Source organism: Mus musculus, chromosome 11 (assembly GCF_000001635.26).
Source record: "Mus musculus strain C57BL/6J chromosome 11, GRCm38.p6 C57BL/6J".
Lineage (NCBI taxonomy): Eukaryota > Metazoa > Chordata > Mammalia > Rodentia > Muridae > Mus > Mus musculus.
In genome coordinates this window covers 4,064,444-4,080,126 of record NC_000077.6, presented here as the reverse complement: position 1 = coordinate 4,080,126, position 15,683 = coordinate 4,064,444, and the positions used below count along the sequence as shown (strand labels likewise).

Here is a 15,683-nt window from a genome sequence, read left to right as displayed (position 1 = left end):
GAAGCCATAGATAATTAAACAAATGTGCCAGTGACAGGCGTGGAATACCTTTTGTCATGGTGTTGGTGTGGGGTCCGCAGACCCCCCAAACAGTAAAATGATTGTCCTCACTCTTGGTTACCCAGACCTTACTGGGACAGGCAGAGCCTCACGCTGAAGACACCACACGCTTTGATTACAGGACACAGAAATCAAACTGGTAGTGATCCGAAAACATCCTCCCTGATGGCTAGATTCCACAGTGCCAGGAGGTGCTATACAGGCACAGAGAAGCCATTAAGAGTCTTAGATGAGTATGGTGTCAGCTACAGTTATGAGCAGTCTGGGGAGATACGCCCACAGTGCAGTGACAACATGGATGATGTTGGAGTAACCAATCGGAATGAAGGTCTATTCTGCAGGAGGCAGCTCACGCTGGTACAATAAACCTGGCCGAGAACCCATGACAGGAGAGCACATAGAACCAACTGCTGTTGCTTTGCTAAAGGGATGCAGTATCCCAGTGCCTTCTAAGTTTTTAACCTTATGCCCAGATGCAACTCCCACGTCCAGCAGAGGATCATCTCTACTCAGGACACGGAGGTGAGTACAGACTCACGACTGGCCAGAGTGCAGAGAATAAGTGGAGTACACCTGTCACTCCCTGCACAGGGCACAGAAGGGGACAGAAAGTTTGTTAAGAGTCAGAGGCTAGTGAATCTTCTGGGTATGGTGGGACCAATGCACTCAGTCTTGCAGTAGCTGCAGTTGCCAGCACACGCAATACCATCAATCATGCAATACCATCAATCATGCAATACTCCAGTACATAAAGGGATGGGATTCACAAGGTCTGCTGCCAAGCCAGAGAGCTATTGACAGTTGGTGGCCTCTGGAAGGAAGGGTTTATCTTCTTCAACAGTGTGGCCCATGGCAGGTTGCCCATGCTACAGTGGCTAGAGTCCTATACCCATGAGCATCGAGCATCCAGGCAGCTCTGGTTGGACTTAGTGGGTTAGAAAAACAAAAGGAGACATGGAGTTGAAGCAAAAGAAGACATGGAGTCGAGGAGATGTGTATTCAGGGGATTCTAGGAAGGGTTGGCATGGGAGGAAGAGGAGTGACGGAGGAACGGGTAAATAGTTTTGAAAAGATATGGGATGTTCAGTTAAACTTTATTGTCAGGTAATGAATACATTTTAAGGACCATCCAATATCACTCAAAAAGAGTCTTTCAAAGTCTGAAAGCTTTCTCTTTCCCATCTTTCTTCTCTTCTTTTGTGATTTCAGTTACTTTCCCCTACCGTGCCTGCTCAGAAAGCGGGAGGAACTCTCACCCTGTTTGGGATATCACACAGGAAACTAGAGGTCACAAGGTGAAGAGGACACCTTGGCCCTGGTCCAATTCTACCAACCACTGGCTGAAGAAAATGAGGCCAATGCTCTTGGAAGCTCAGTTTCTGTCATGGCTCGACACAAGCTAGAATTATCAGAGAGGAAGGAGCCTCAGTTCAGAAAATGCCTCCATAAGATCTGGCTGTAAGGCATTTTCTTAATTAGTGATCACTGGGGAATCCCCAATTCATTGTGGGTGGTGGCAGCCCTGGTCTGGTGCCACTAGGCTGAGCAAGCCATGAGGAGCACACCAGTAAGCAGCGTGCCTCCACGGCTTCTGCATTAGCTCCTGCCTCCAGGATCCTGCCTTATGTGAACCCTGGCCCTGTCTGCCTTGTCCCAGGTCTCCAGGGGCATGGAAAGCATCAGGTGATCATTCTCGTATCTGTGTGAGCAGAGGACAGGTCACCGGACAAGGGGCACAAGCCCTTCCAGCCCTCTGGGAGGCTTTTGATGGTGACCTGTTATGTAAAACTGAGAGAAATAAATCTTTTCCTTCCAAGTTGTTTTTAGTCATGGTGTTTCATCACAGCAATGGAAACCCTAAGACAGTCCCTATATATAAGATGGTCACAAGAGCCTGTGTCCTGAAGTGTAGGCACAGGTCTGTGCATGACTCTGCTCCCCGCCACAGAATGACGTTATCTTGGTGAGTGTCAGGTTTTGCACTCAGCTCTTAGTCTGTTTCCACAGAGCATCTCATAGAAGCAACAGAGCCCTTGGGTTCTGGCCTCCTTTCATTCTATGAACTAACTAATCAATTAATCATCTCTTGGCAAGAGTTATGTCAGGGCCAGGGCTCAAGCCAATGTCTGTGCACCTAGCATGGGTCAGGAAGTTGAAAAAGAAGCTAGAACCCTGGCCCTGTCTGCCTTGTCCCAGGTCTCCAGGGGCATGGAAAGCATCAGGTGATCATTCTCGTATCTGTGTGAGCAGAGGACAGGTCACTGGACAAGGGGCACAAGCCCTTCCAGCCCTCTGGGAGGCTTCTTCTTCTTCTTCTTCTTCTTCTTCTTCTTCTTCTTCTTCTTCTTCAGAAATCTGCCTGCCTCTGCCTCCCGAGTGCTGGAACTAAAGGCATGCACCACCACGCCCGGCTTCTCTGTGCGGCTTCTTGAAGAACCTCCTCACACGTTGTGGGTCTCCACTAGCTGGGCTGCCCAATTTGGGGGATTATCTCTTCTATTTATAAAAAGGGCTTAGAGGGATGGGGAGTATCCAATAGCTCTACTCAAAGATGCAGGGCAATGAAAACACTCCATATCTTCTTGTCAGAGCAGGATCATATGAGGGCCCATTATGGAGCAATTTAGAGCAATGCCTTATGACTAAATAAAGAACAAAATCCTCAGGTCCTAGACCTGCTGCTTAAGACTATATGTCACCGAGTGGCTACTTAGCCTCTGAGCTTGGTTTTTCACTCATAAAGTGGCTCTGATAAAGTGTATTGTGGTGGTGTGAGGATGGCATGAGCCTACCTTGTAAAGCTCTTGGAACAGTGACAATCCTCAGCAAACAGTAGCCATTATTGTTATGTTGTTGTTTGACTTTCTTTGCTTTGGGAGAAATTCCGTTCTTTTTTTAACTTTTTTTTTAGATTTATTTTTGTGCTCTGCCTGCATGTACACCTGCAACCCGGAGGCATCAGATCCCATCACAGATGGTTGTGAGCCACCATGTGGAATTGAACTCAGGACCTCTCTCCAGCCCCAGGGAAGTTCTATAAAAGGTTTAAAATATGAGCCGTGAGTTCAAAAGGAAGGAAGTGATTATGAGAATAATGTGCCCCTGGGTCAGTCAAAATCAGAAGCCAGCACCTCCTGCCAGAGGTATAGAGCTTTTGTGTCTGAGACTCCCAAAAGGAAACCACTGTTAGGTTGGATGGCACGAGTCTTCGGCAAGGGCGGCGCTGTCCGGGGTGCTGAAATCTGCTGCCTGGTCTCTCTTATAATTTCTGTAAGCCTCGTGCTCCCTGACTTCTGGTCCTCTGTCTAACTTACAGAACTACAGTAAGCATCTACTATTCAGTGAATGGAAATAAAAAGGATTCTGATAATCTCAGCCCAAGATGCTCACAGCTCACAGGGAGGGACTCAAGTGCAAACGTCTTAGGAGAGATGAGGCCAAGTAGAGTCATTTTCCTATTCTTGGGCCCCAAGGACACCCATCTCCTGTCTTCCCTTCGTGGTTCTTTCTCTTTTGCAATCTTTATACCTCCAACCTTTCATAACTTTAGATTTTGATTACAGCAGATAAATCTTTTCCGGGCAACCTCTCTCTGCTCACTGCTGTCACAGAGTAAGCCGGACTAATGATCAATTTAGGAATTAAAGGAGAGAAGAGAGAAAACAGAGGGTTGGGGCCTCTGAGAAGTTGGGGATCCACCTAGACAGGGGTGAGCTCCTCATCGTACTTCTGCATGCCCTCGTCTGGGAGAAGCACTTCAACCGTGAAGCTGACCTTCTTGGCGTGGACGAAGCTATAGGTGTTGTCAAAGCGCAGGACATCTAGGAGACAGATGGAAAGGTGAGTTCCTACTGGCTGTGCTCGCCGAGCTGGTCCTTTACCTCCCCGTGGGACCTGTTGCCCTGAGCAGGACCTATAAACAGAAACTACCTCTTCTTGACAATCACCCAGCCTGGCTATAGTTACATCAACAGATAGCAAGAACAATGGATGCTAATTCAGGTGTATTCACACCTGGATGCTCACGTAATGAAGCATATATTGAGAGCAACAGAAGCTTCCTGGTCCTCTTGGACAAAGCACATGCTGGGCAAAGCCTGAGGTAATGGTTTTAATCCTCAGACAACGGGTGACACCAACAATGGTCCTTCCCAGGTTGGGTACAGTTTTGCATTTGTGCAACTACATTGAGACTGTCATGGGGTCATATGACATTCAGCGTTGAGGCTGCATATAAGTTGGCTTACTTCTCTTGACCTCATGAGAAAAGTGCCACCTGCCCTATTGTCCCATGCTTGTGTCCTGTGATCCAAGCATCCTCAGTTCCTTGGGGTCCATGTGTCTGACTGTTGGCACACAGTAACTGTTCATGAATATGACTTGAGAATGAGTGAGGGTTTTAACCTGGACTATGTGTCTGGGGAAAGGGGCCACTGCCCATGTTAATCCTTTAAACCATGTGAAGGTGGTTCCTGTCTCCAGAGCCAGCGCTCGGGTGGACTTACAGACACCAGCCTCTGAGCAGGTGAGGCTCCCATCCTCGGGCACCATGTGGGCATTGTAGCGCTGGCTGGTTAGCACCTCCACCATCTCCCCAGCCTTCTGCCTCTCCCCCATCTTGGTCTTGAGGAAAACTCCAAAGCCAATGTCTGCACCGTCAGATGAGAACTGCCACCTGGAAGAGGACAGGTTGCTGCTCAGTGTGACGGGCTCCTGAGCAGCCAGAGCCTCGCTATGGGAGGAGGGGCCATTTGTTCCTACCTGAGGACACAGCCTGGAAACAGGATCTCATACTCCACCTGATGTGAGGAGCCACGGCTAATCTGCACTGAGTGCTCATACTGGGTCTTCACCTGGTCTCGCACATACATGGACTTGGGGATCTCCCCACCGTAGTTGATCTATAATAGATTCTGGAGTCATTTCTCTTGCGAGACACACGTTTATTGCTATTGGGAAGATTCTCACTCCCCTTCCCCAAACCTTTTCTTGGCTCTCTAAGAGGGCTAGCAATCCTCTGGAAGCCTCTTTCAGCTTAATTCCAAATAAAAAACTCTCCATTTCATCTTTCTCTGTACATCTTCTCATTATCAAGTCCCGATAAACTGGACACACCTAGTTCAACACCTGCTCTCTATACCCAGTGGTCTATTTTGAGATGTTTGTAAAATGAATAGGTGGGTAGGAAAGGAACCCAGCTATACTCCTCCAATCCCTTCCTGGCCCCAGGCTCTGCGTACCTTGGTTAAACATTTGGGGTTCCCATCTGGGTCAGTCAGAGTCCCCCCAAAATGGGCAGGCAGTTCCTCAGGACTGATGAGTTTCAGCAAACCTTCCTTCCAGCTGTCTGGGAGGAGGAAGATTCAGTGATGCTTATCACATCTGGAAGGGACCAGACAGCCTCCTATACCCACCAGGACACCCTGAACATGTGTCTCTAAACACTGAGGGAGTTAGACAGCCAGGGATAACTCCCAAGTCACCTAGACCTCAGGCTGTAGGAAGTGTTATTCCTAGCATCCAGTTGCTATGGGAATATGTTTGGCCTTGGCTGATGGGTTTGGACAACCTTGAAGGTCTCCAAGTCATGAGTAGTAAAACTGAGAGTTGCTTGAATGTCTCAAGGGGACTTTAAAGCACCATGAACTCAGGACCTGTTGAGATCTTGTGGTGGGAGCAGCTCTGTCGAGAGAGTTACCTGCCTCTTTCACCATCACAACTGTGAGGTATAATGTGAGCCTGAGTGCTGGGGGATTGCTGTGGTCCTAGCCCTGCAGCTAACCTTAATTAATCCTTTGGCAGTGGCACTGTCCTTCCCTCCAGTGGGAAGTGGGAAACAGCACCGTGCCTGGAACACTAGGGCCAAATTACTGAGCCTTGTTGGCCTCAGAGGAACAAAGGACTTGGGTCCATATTGCTCCAGGATTTGGTGCCTCCCCACAGCCAGGCTGCTTTCTCACCCACCAAGCTCTTATTCTTAGTGGAAATGGGTAGAGGTAGGAGCTGGGGTATTGGGAAGGAAGAGAAAGTGAGGAGCATAAGACCCCAGCCACTGTTCCTAGATTTTCCTCCACAGTTAGAGGAACTGAATGCTCTGCTTGAGGGATGGTTGTCCTCCAAGTACTGGGACTGGCTCACTGATCGGGTTTGAGAATTAGTTTTCTTGCCAGGCATGGTGGCACACGCCTTTGATCCCAGCACTCAGAAGGCAGAGGCAGGTGGATTTCTGAGTTTGAGGCCAGCCTGGTCTACAAAGTGAGTTCCAGGACAGCCAGGCCTACACAGAGAAACCCTGTCTCGAAAGAGAGAGAGAGAGAGAGAGAGAGAGAGAGAGAGAGAGAGAGAGAGAGAGAGAATTAGTTTTCTTCATCTTATCGTGTCTGTCTGTCTGTCTGTCTGTCTGTCTATCTATCTACCCATCTATCTACCTATCTATCTTACACTGCCATGGATGGATCTCAGGGCCTCACATGTTCTGGGTAAATGCCTGGTGACTGAGATACCCACAACCCACTTTTGCCACTTTTAAAAACAACTCTTGTCAGGGGAATGGCATACAATGATAGTAGTTTCAGCACTCAAGAGACTGAGGCAGGAGGATGATGAGATTGAGGCCACTGCATCTTAAAATGCAAAACAAAAAGAAGAATTAAAAGTACATTTTTCTTATCACTTTTTACTTATGCAAAATTGAGAAAATAGGAAAATACAAATAATACCTTTAAAATGATTTATTCTGTTTGTATTTCCTTCTAAAAATCTATGTTTAATATATATGTTTTATTTTGTTATGTTTAAAATTATATTTATGGTCTGTGGGGGAATCACAGATCACAACATACATGTGGGGGGTCAGAGGATAACTTGTGGGTGTCAATTTTTTCCTCCTACTGTGTGGGCTCTGGGGACAACCAGGTAATCGACCTTGGTGGCAGCCTAGCCATCATTCTAGCCCAGTACATTTGGTTTTATAAAACCAAATTATATTGTCCATATGGCTTATGTGTAGGTGCACATGTGCATGCAACACAAACATACATCTGTGCATGTGCATGTAGGTCAGAGGATAACCTAAGGTGGTATTCTTCAGAGTCAGAGTTGCCATTAAAAGCACTGGGTTTGCAACTGCAGGAAGAAAGCCAGGTCACATAGAGCCGAGGTTGAGAAGCAGTGGAGCTGAAACGTGAGGGGACAGGGAGGCCTTGCTTCTCACTCACCCGAGGCCAAGGCAGGGAATGGGGCGTAGGAAGTGTCTCCATTCTATGTAATGAGATGGAGAAGGAGCCTGTGGCTGTAGGCAATGTGCTGAGCACTGGAAGGGATGATGGACCAGCCTTACTCTACAGCCTAGGTGTGAAGCCTGGGGATGGACCAGCCTTACTCTACAGCCTAGGTGTGAAGCCTGGGGATGGACCAGCCTTACTCTACAGCTTATGTGTGAAGCCTGGGGATGGACCAGCCTTACTCTACAGCTTAGGTGTGAAGCCTGGGGATGAACCAGCCTTACTCTACAGCCTAGGTGTGAATCCTGGGGATGGACCAGCATTATTCTACAGCCTAGGTGTGAAGCCTGGGGATGGACCAGCCTTACTCTACAGCCTAGGTGTGAAGCCTGGGGATGGACCAGCCTTACTCTACAGCCTAGGTGTGAAGCCTGGGGATGAACCAGCCTTACTCTACAGCCTAGGTGTAGAAGTCTGGGGATGGACCAACCTTACTCTACAGCTTATGTGTGAAGCTTGGGGATGAACCAGCCTTACTCTATAGCCTAAGTGTAGAAGCCTGGGGATGGACCAGCCTTACTCTACAGCCTAGGTGTGAAGCCTGGGGATGGACCAGCCTTACTCTATAGCCTAAGTGTAGAAGCCTGGGGATGGACCAGCCTTACTCTACAGCCTAGGTATGAAGCCTGGGGATGGACCAGCCTTACTCTACAGCCATGGTGTGAAGCCTGGGGGATGAACCAGCCTTACTCTACAGCTTAGGTGTGAAGCCTGGGGATGGACCAGCCTTACTCTACAGCCTAGGTATGAAGCCTAGGGATGGACCAGCCTTACTCTACAGCCTTGGTGTGAAGCCTGGGGATGGATCAGCCTTACTCTACAGCTTAGGTGTGAAGCCTGGGGGATGTACCAGCCTTACTCTACAGCCTAGCTGTAGCAGTCTGGGGATGGACTAGCCTTACTCTACAGCCTAGGTGTGAAGCCTGGGGATGGACCAGCCTTACTCTACAGCCTAGGTGTGAAGCCTGGGGATGGACCAGCCTTATTCTACAGCTTAGGTGTGAAGCCTGGGGGATGGACCAGCCTTACTCTACAGCTTAGGTGTGAAGCATGGGGATGGACCAGCCTTACTCTACAGCTTAGGTGTGAAGCATGGGGATGGACCAGCCTTACTCTACAGCTTAGGTGTGAAGCATGGGGATGGACCAGCCTTACTCTACAGCTTAGGTGTGAAGCATGGGGATGGACCAGCCTTACTCTACAACTTAGGTGTGAAGCATGGGGATGGACCAGCCTTACTCTACAGCCTCGGTGTGAAGCCTGGGGGCAGGGCTCTGGAAGGACTTACTACTTCCCAACACCACGATCTTCCTTCGTGTGTCCTCACTCAGGAATGGCTTCATGAGATTGTAGCCCACCGGGAACAGTTTCGTGGCTGAAAGATACAGGGAGAGATCAAGCCACTGGGCCACATTTCCACAATGGACAGAGCCAGTGATACAGAAGTCATAATGAACCTGGTCAGCTCAGACCCACACCCAAGAAAGCCAACTAACTAGCCATCTATCAGTCACCTACCCACTGCACAAGTGAGCCCGTCATCAGCCTCCTCATCAGACAATCAATAAGCTAACCAGTCTACCAACATCCAGCCAAGTGCCAACAAACTAGGTAGCCTGCTAACAAACAATTTACTGATTCACCAAACTTAACAAGTTGGCCAGACAGAAAATTAATCAGCCACCAACCAAGTAGCTGATCCAGTTCTCTATCCAGCTACAAACCATTCAGACAGAGTCAATCTCCAAATAACCAGCTGGCCATGCAAATCCAGCTGCAGAACAAACCAGCCAGCCAGCCAACATGCCAGTCATCAAGATGCTAGCCAGACAACCAACCAAGCTAAAAGCCAGTCAGCCATCCGAGTCAATCCTTCAACCCATCCCCAGTTACTTAGCTACTCAGACAAACTGTCAGCCAAGCAATGAGTTAACCAACTACCAAACAAGCCACATTTCTACCAACCTACATACCTGAGCAACAGCAACCTGAATGATTAGTGAACCCCCAGAATTGTGCCAGGCCAGGAACATGAACCACAGGCATGGGCTCAGAGGCCTTCAAGGAGAAGATAACTTGCTCAGAAAAGCAGGATGAGCTGGGTATGGTGGTGCATGCCTTCAGACCCAGGACTTGGGAGGGATGGGGAGGTAATCTCTGTGAGTTTGAGGCCAGCCTGGTTTATATAATAAGTTTTAGGCTATCCAGAGCTACATAGCAAGACCCTGTCTCAACAAATAAACAAACAACAAACAAAAACAAAATAATGCCCCTAAAAATAGAAAAGAAAGAAAAAGAGAATAAATAGTTGTGTAGCTTTGTAATTCCATACACTCTGAAGGCTGAGGCAGGAACATTGCAAGTGCCAAGTTTATGTGGGCTTCAGAGTAAGTTCAAGGCCACCCTGGGCAGCTTAGGGCCACAGACAACCCAAGGAAAGAAAGATGGCCATAGGGAAGTGAAGAGACGTTTCGGGGGCGGGGGGCTGAGTTTAGAGCTGCCTCTCTTGGAGTGAAACTAGATGTTAGCAGTTCCTGAGCCTTTCTCTGTGCCAGACACCAGATGGTTTGCCCCAGGAAGAGGCATCAAGAAAGACACCCCTATGGAGGCCTCAGGATGGGGAGCCACACCTCACTTACCTTTTACAATGAGCATGAATTTCAGGGTCTCTGGGTAATTCTCTTCAAGGAGGCCAAAGAACTGTGGAAGCAAGAGAGCCCCTCAGAGCCCACACCTTCTCCACTCCCCCTCCTTTGCTGTATCCTGTCTGGAGGTTTTAGAGGAAAGACCCTTTTAGGTATCACCTCCATTGGCCTCTGAGGGACAGCATCCACCTCAGATGGTTAGAAACAAATGTCCATAGTAACCACACAGCCACTCTAACAACAGATGGTAACCATGGTGACTGCAGTGTGCCAGGCTTCAGACTCTGCCCAGCTCTGTGCATGTGCTTTACAGGCTCACTCCTGGGTCTCATTGTCCCCAGGCTGGAGTGGAGGAAGCAGAAGCATGGAGGGTGTAGGGTGGGTAGGGATGACCGACAGGAGATAACTTGCCCAGGGCTCAGAACAAGGGACTGACAGGGCTGGAACTGTTTGTGGAAACAGGCTCTGTGCTCTCTTGTGCTTTCCCCAGGAGACCTATTAAGGTTTCTTTTAAGGGTGGGGCTAGGAAGGAAACCACCTTTTATTAATTTGTGCTTTAAGCGAACTGTAAGGGCAAAGCAGGCCAAGCTGGTCACCCAAGTGTGTGCATTTGTGTGTGTGTGTGTGTGAGTGTGAGTGTGTGCGTGTGTGTGCATGTGTGTGTGCATGTGTATGTATGTGTTGTATGTGTATGTGGTGTGAACTTGTATGTGTGTGCACGTATGTGCATGTACATATGTGTGTATGCATGCATGTGTGTGAGTGTGTCCACCCCTGGGCCTCCTCACCTCCTGGTATACTTCCACCAGAGGCTTCCAGAAGTGCTTCAGTCCCAGACCTTCACAGTCAAATATCATCACAATGGTTTCAATCTTCCTCCCCAGCTGTGAGGATGAGCAAGGAGCAATGCTCAAGGTCAAGCATAGGCTTGGGAATTGGCAGCTCAAGTACATGACTCTTCAGGATGCTTCCAACCTCCACTCCATCCCCAGAGTAGCAAGTGGACAAGAACAAGTACATCTCCACACTCATTCATCTACCCATCACCCACCATCCACCCACCCACCATCCACCCACCCACCATCCACCCACCCACCATCCACCCACCCACCATCCACCCACCCATCATCCACCCACCCATCATCCACCCACCCATCATCCATCTACCCATCATCCATTATCCACCTACCCACCATCCACCTACCCATCATCCACCTACCCACATCCACCCACCCACCCACATCCACCCACCCACCCACATCCACCCACCCACCATCCACCCACCCACCATCCACCTACCCACCATCCATTATCCACCCACCCACCATCCACCCACCCACCATCCACCTACCCACCATCCACCCACCCATCACCCACCATCCACCCACCCACCATCCACCTACCCATCACCCATCATCCTTCTACCCATCATCCACCTCTCATCATCCATCTACCCATCCTTTCACTGACAATAGTTGGACTTAATGATTTTTAAAAACTTTACGATGGTGTGAAGCAACATACGTTCACACAAACCCTTAGACTGAATGTTGAATTTTAATTTTTTTTCTGGGCTAGTGATCTTCATGAGGATGCTGTCTTCCGGTGTCCAGCTGTAGACTAGTAAAGTACTCTGTGCATATGTGAGGCCGGCTAGGCTAAGCTATGATGCTGGGTGGGTTATGTGTTCTAAGTGTATCTCCAACCAATGGTATTTTTTTTAACTTGGGATGGCTTATTAGGCTGTAACCCCATAACAGCTGAGGATTGTCTTGCCATCTCTTTACTCAGTGCAGACTACGCTGTCAACAGGGAGAAGACAGGCTCAGAGAGGTAAGGGACTTTCTGAGGTCACACAGCTGATAAGCAGTGGGGGCTTTTGACCAGAGACCCCTCTGACCATGGTAGAGAGAACATGGATGTGTTCTTGGGACCATGGGCCATGGCAGTCTCTCCTACCTCTAGTCACTCACCCCACCGAGTCAGACCCTCACCCGCTCTGTCTGCAGGTCACACTCATGCAGGATACGTTCACAGTCCCTCATCTTGGTCTTCAACAGGTCCTGCTTGGTGACTGAGAAAAGCAGCCCTTTGGGGTCTAGTGGCCCAATGATGTCATACCACACAGGACAGCCATCACGGTCATAGCCACACAGGCCTCCAGGCATGTACTTCTGGATCACCTGGGCATAGAAAGATACATGACCCTTGGAATCACACACCTCCCTAGGAGTCCCCAGATCTGACTAACTTATCATACCCAAGTCTCTATATATCCTGTCATGGGATAAAACATTGGTTTGCCTGGTCCCAAGTGAAACCACTGAGGCTCTTACAAGGGAGGGCCTTGTTTACAGCTGTGAATACAAAAGGCCCAGTATCAGCCAGGCCTGGCTTCAGGCTTCAGGGCATATTGGTCCTGCCTGCAATGTCTTTCATGTCTGGTTTAGTAATGGATAATGTCATTCTGAAAGCCAGCAGGTATAACTTAAATAGATGCACTGCTGTTGCCATGCTCCATGTCCTTGAGCAAGTGATGGAGCTCCATCCCATCTCCTCTTGCATAGGATGGTTCAGATGCTTGCTCTCCAAGACAGTGCTGGCAATGATGACATACTGCCCACAGCTATGATTATCATGTTACTGTGACCCTAGTGTTGGTCCTACCCTTACCAGTGGTGGACCCTTGTCCAGCAGTTGCTTTTCACCTGGACAGGACACTTTGAAACTCTGGGGTTGGAGCATAGAGGGACTGACAGGTTATAGTGACCCAGATACAAGTTTGGGAGGCCAAACAGGCCTAAGTTCAAACTCCAGACTCACAATGGGACTGTGGGACTTTGGGCAATTGCTTGAATATTTTTACTGGACAAAAGGGACGATAACGCCTGCCTTATAGTGTTCAGATGATTAAATGAACTCATTCAGGGAGTTTTAAAATACTTTAGTTTATCAAGATAGGGTTTCTCTGTGTAGCCTAGGCTATCCTAGAACTCGTTCTATAGACCAGGTTGGCCTTGAACTCAGAGATTGCCTGCCACTGCCTCCCAAGTGCTTGGATTGAGGGTGTCTGCCACCATCACCTGGCCAATGCTGGAACTCTTTTTTGTTTGTTTTGTTTTGTTTTCGAGACAGGGTTTCTCTGTGTAGCCCTGGCTGTCCTGGAACTCACTTTATAGACCAGGCTGGCCTCGAACTCAGAAATCCACCTGCCTCTGCCTCCCAAGCGCTGGGATTAAAGGTGTGCGCCACCACTGCCTGGCTGCTGGAACTCTTGACACAGGAATTATTTCTTATTCTTACAGAAAAGGCTTCATGGGACTAATGGCTTCTAAGGGCATCACCTCTGCTTGTTGTCTTTCCTTCATGGTCTCCAGTGACCAGCAACTTCTTGGGTGATATGTAAATTGAAACTGAGTTGTTTAGGGGTGCAGCTCACCTCTGGGGGCTGCCAGTCAAGGATGTGATCGATGTCCATGGTCTTCCGGAACTCCATGTACTGAAGATGAAAAGGGTGGTTAGGCCCTGTGAAGCTCCCGTCATGCTGAACAGGACATGGAGTTTGGGGTATGAGGCACTGATTGTCCCCTCCCCCCATTTGAATACTTTCTCCAAATCTCCAGGATGGTATTTACCTTGCGGAGCATGGCCTCCGATTTCTGTAGGTCAAAGTTCCTGGCTGAGGGAAGAAGAGGCAAAGAAAGGTAGGACAAGGCTGCCTTACCTGCCACTAGTGAGAGCAATGGAGGACCCTGGGGGCTTGGTCGGACTCTGCTTCTTTTTCCCCTTCCTTAGACTTGTGAAACTTAAGCTGTTGCAGTCAGATTCTGAGAGTCACAGATTGTTACAGCGCTGTGGAGACCCAGGTCCTCTTGCTGCCCCCCCGCCCCCCGATCTTCAACCCCACCCCCCACCTCTTTCCTCACCTCGGAGCCAGCGAAGAAGAAAATAATCATCAGGGTTTGGCAGGGCAGGCAGCACATCCTGGACATTTTCTCGGAACTGAAAAGAAATATTCCTGTTAATGTTTCTCACACTGAGCCTTGACCTCCCAACTCAAAGGTTTGCCATCCACCTCTCCTTCCCCCGTCTCTCAGTCTGACTCAGCTTGAGAGAAGCATGGGATAATGGATGGATAGGAGAGCTGGGCTGCAGCTCAGATGGGGAGGTGGAAAATGGTGTGTGAGCAAAGTCAGAATGGAGGGAAGAACGATTGGATGGGTGGAGAGAAAAATGAAGGATCAATCAATTGATGGGTGGGTGGGTGGATGGATGGATGGATGGATGGATGGATGGGTGGATGGGGATGGGTGGGTGGGTGGATGAATGGGTGGGTGGGTGGATGGATGGGTGGATGGATGGATGCATGCATGGATGAATGTAGATAGAAGGAAAGATGGGCAGGTGAAAAGAAGGTTAGAGAGAAGGGTGAGTGGAAGGAGAAATCCATAAATGGGTGAGTAGACAGGATCCTGGGGGTTTCCCTGGTTCACTTGGTGCATTTGCTAAATCTTCCTATTCTTTACAAAAACATGGTTCTGGGAGAGAGAGAGAGAGAGAGAGAGAGAGAGAGAGAGAGAGAGAGAGAGAGAGAAGGAGGGAGGGGGAAGGAAGGAAGGAAGGAAGGAAGGAAGGAAGGAAGGAAGGAAGGAAGGAAGGAAGGAAGAGCAGGGTTCATGATCAAGGGTCCTTGTTCCCTTCAGCTGCGGGCACACCAAACACTCTATTCTGTTTCTCTCGTCTGGCTCTTACAGATTAGCATTCTTTTCAGGGTCCCAGGGAAAAAGATTCCATCCGAGGGCAGAGGGCTGCATCCTCCAGCTCCCACCTAGTGGGCAGGAAGGGAGGAGGTAGTGGGGACAACTGCCAGGTAAAGCAGTCTGGTCTGGCTCCTGTGTGAGTGTGAGCCGACTTCTGCACATGTCACCCACAGGATGCCAGAGTGCAGCTTTCCCCTTAACATCATTCTGGTCAGGACTGATGTCACTCGGCTGTGGAGGATGAAACCCCCTTTGGAGGTGACATGTCAAGGACATGCAGAATCAACAGATGGAGGCAGGTCCTGGCCATCCTTTCCACCCCATCCCTCAGACGTTTCCCCTGAGATCGTACAGGGTGGGGGGAATCTCTCACCTTGGCCAGGGTCTCTGCCTGCTTGGGGCTCAGGTCTCCAACTCGGCCACTCATGGTGCTGACTGAGACTGAGGAGCAGTGAGTGACTACTGAAGGCAGGAGCTCAGCCTCACCTGTCTGCCAGACCCAGCTGGAGCCTTTTTCCCCCACTCCTGGGTGTGGCTCAGGCGCCTCCCCTGGGACAACTCTTTAGATTGCACATTACATAACTGAGATTAAGTGAGGGCCCGTGTTTGGCTCTGGGACAGGTCTGGAGGAAATGGCAGGCCCAGAGGGCCTCTGCCAGATGCAGCAGCTGCAAAGGAGGCACTGGTCTTCCCTGGGAGCCCCTCTCAGAGCTCTCTAGCCCCCAGTGACCTGGAGATGGGAGAGTTCCATGCGTCTGTGGAAGATGCGTCATCTTCCATGGGTGAAAGATGAGCTCTACTCCTGAGGGGTAGAGATCCCTAAGCTTCAGTATCCTTGTCTTCCTAACAAAGGATGTCCCAAAAGTCTCCGCTGGCTCCCGCAGAACAGAAGTCTAATGCCTGGCCCGCTGACCAGCACCTGAGCCATATTAAAA

General features: G+C 49.4%; 1 protein-coding gene across 2 annotated transcripts; it reads right to left on the bottom strand.

Annotated features, from left to right (window-relative positions):
• Positions 1-1,136: 1,136 nt before the first annotated feature.
• Positions 1,137-15,274, bottom strand: Sec14l3 (SEC14-like lipid binding 3). Of its 2 annotated transcripts, none has more exons than NM_001029937.2 (12): positions 15,122-15,274; positions 13,915-13,990; positions 13,624-13,667; positions 13,428-13,487; positions 11,983-12,171; positions 10,777-10,872; positions 9,983-10,043; positions 8,632-8,718; positions 5,301-5,407; positions 4,822-4,961; positions 4,566-4,735; positions 1,137-3,881 (listed from the first exon to the last, which is right to left on the bottom strand). In NM_001029937.2, exons 1-12 carry the CDS (start codon positions 15,173-15,175, stop codon positions 3,760-3,762), a joined length of 1,206 nt encoding a protein of 401 aa, NP_001025108.1. In that variant the 5' UTR covers positions 15,176-15,274; the 3' UTR covers positions 1,137-3,759. The 2 variants fall into 2 exon arrangements, with proteins under 2 accessions (NP_001025108.1, XP_011242032.1); XM_011243730.2 differs by lacking the exon at positions 15,122-15,274 and adding an exon at positions 14,741-14,800 and having other exon boundaries at positions 1,256-3,881.
• Positions 15,275-15,683: the final 409 nt, after the last annotated feature.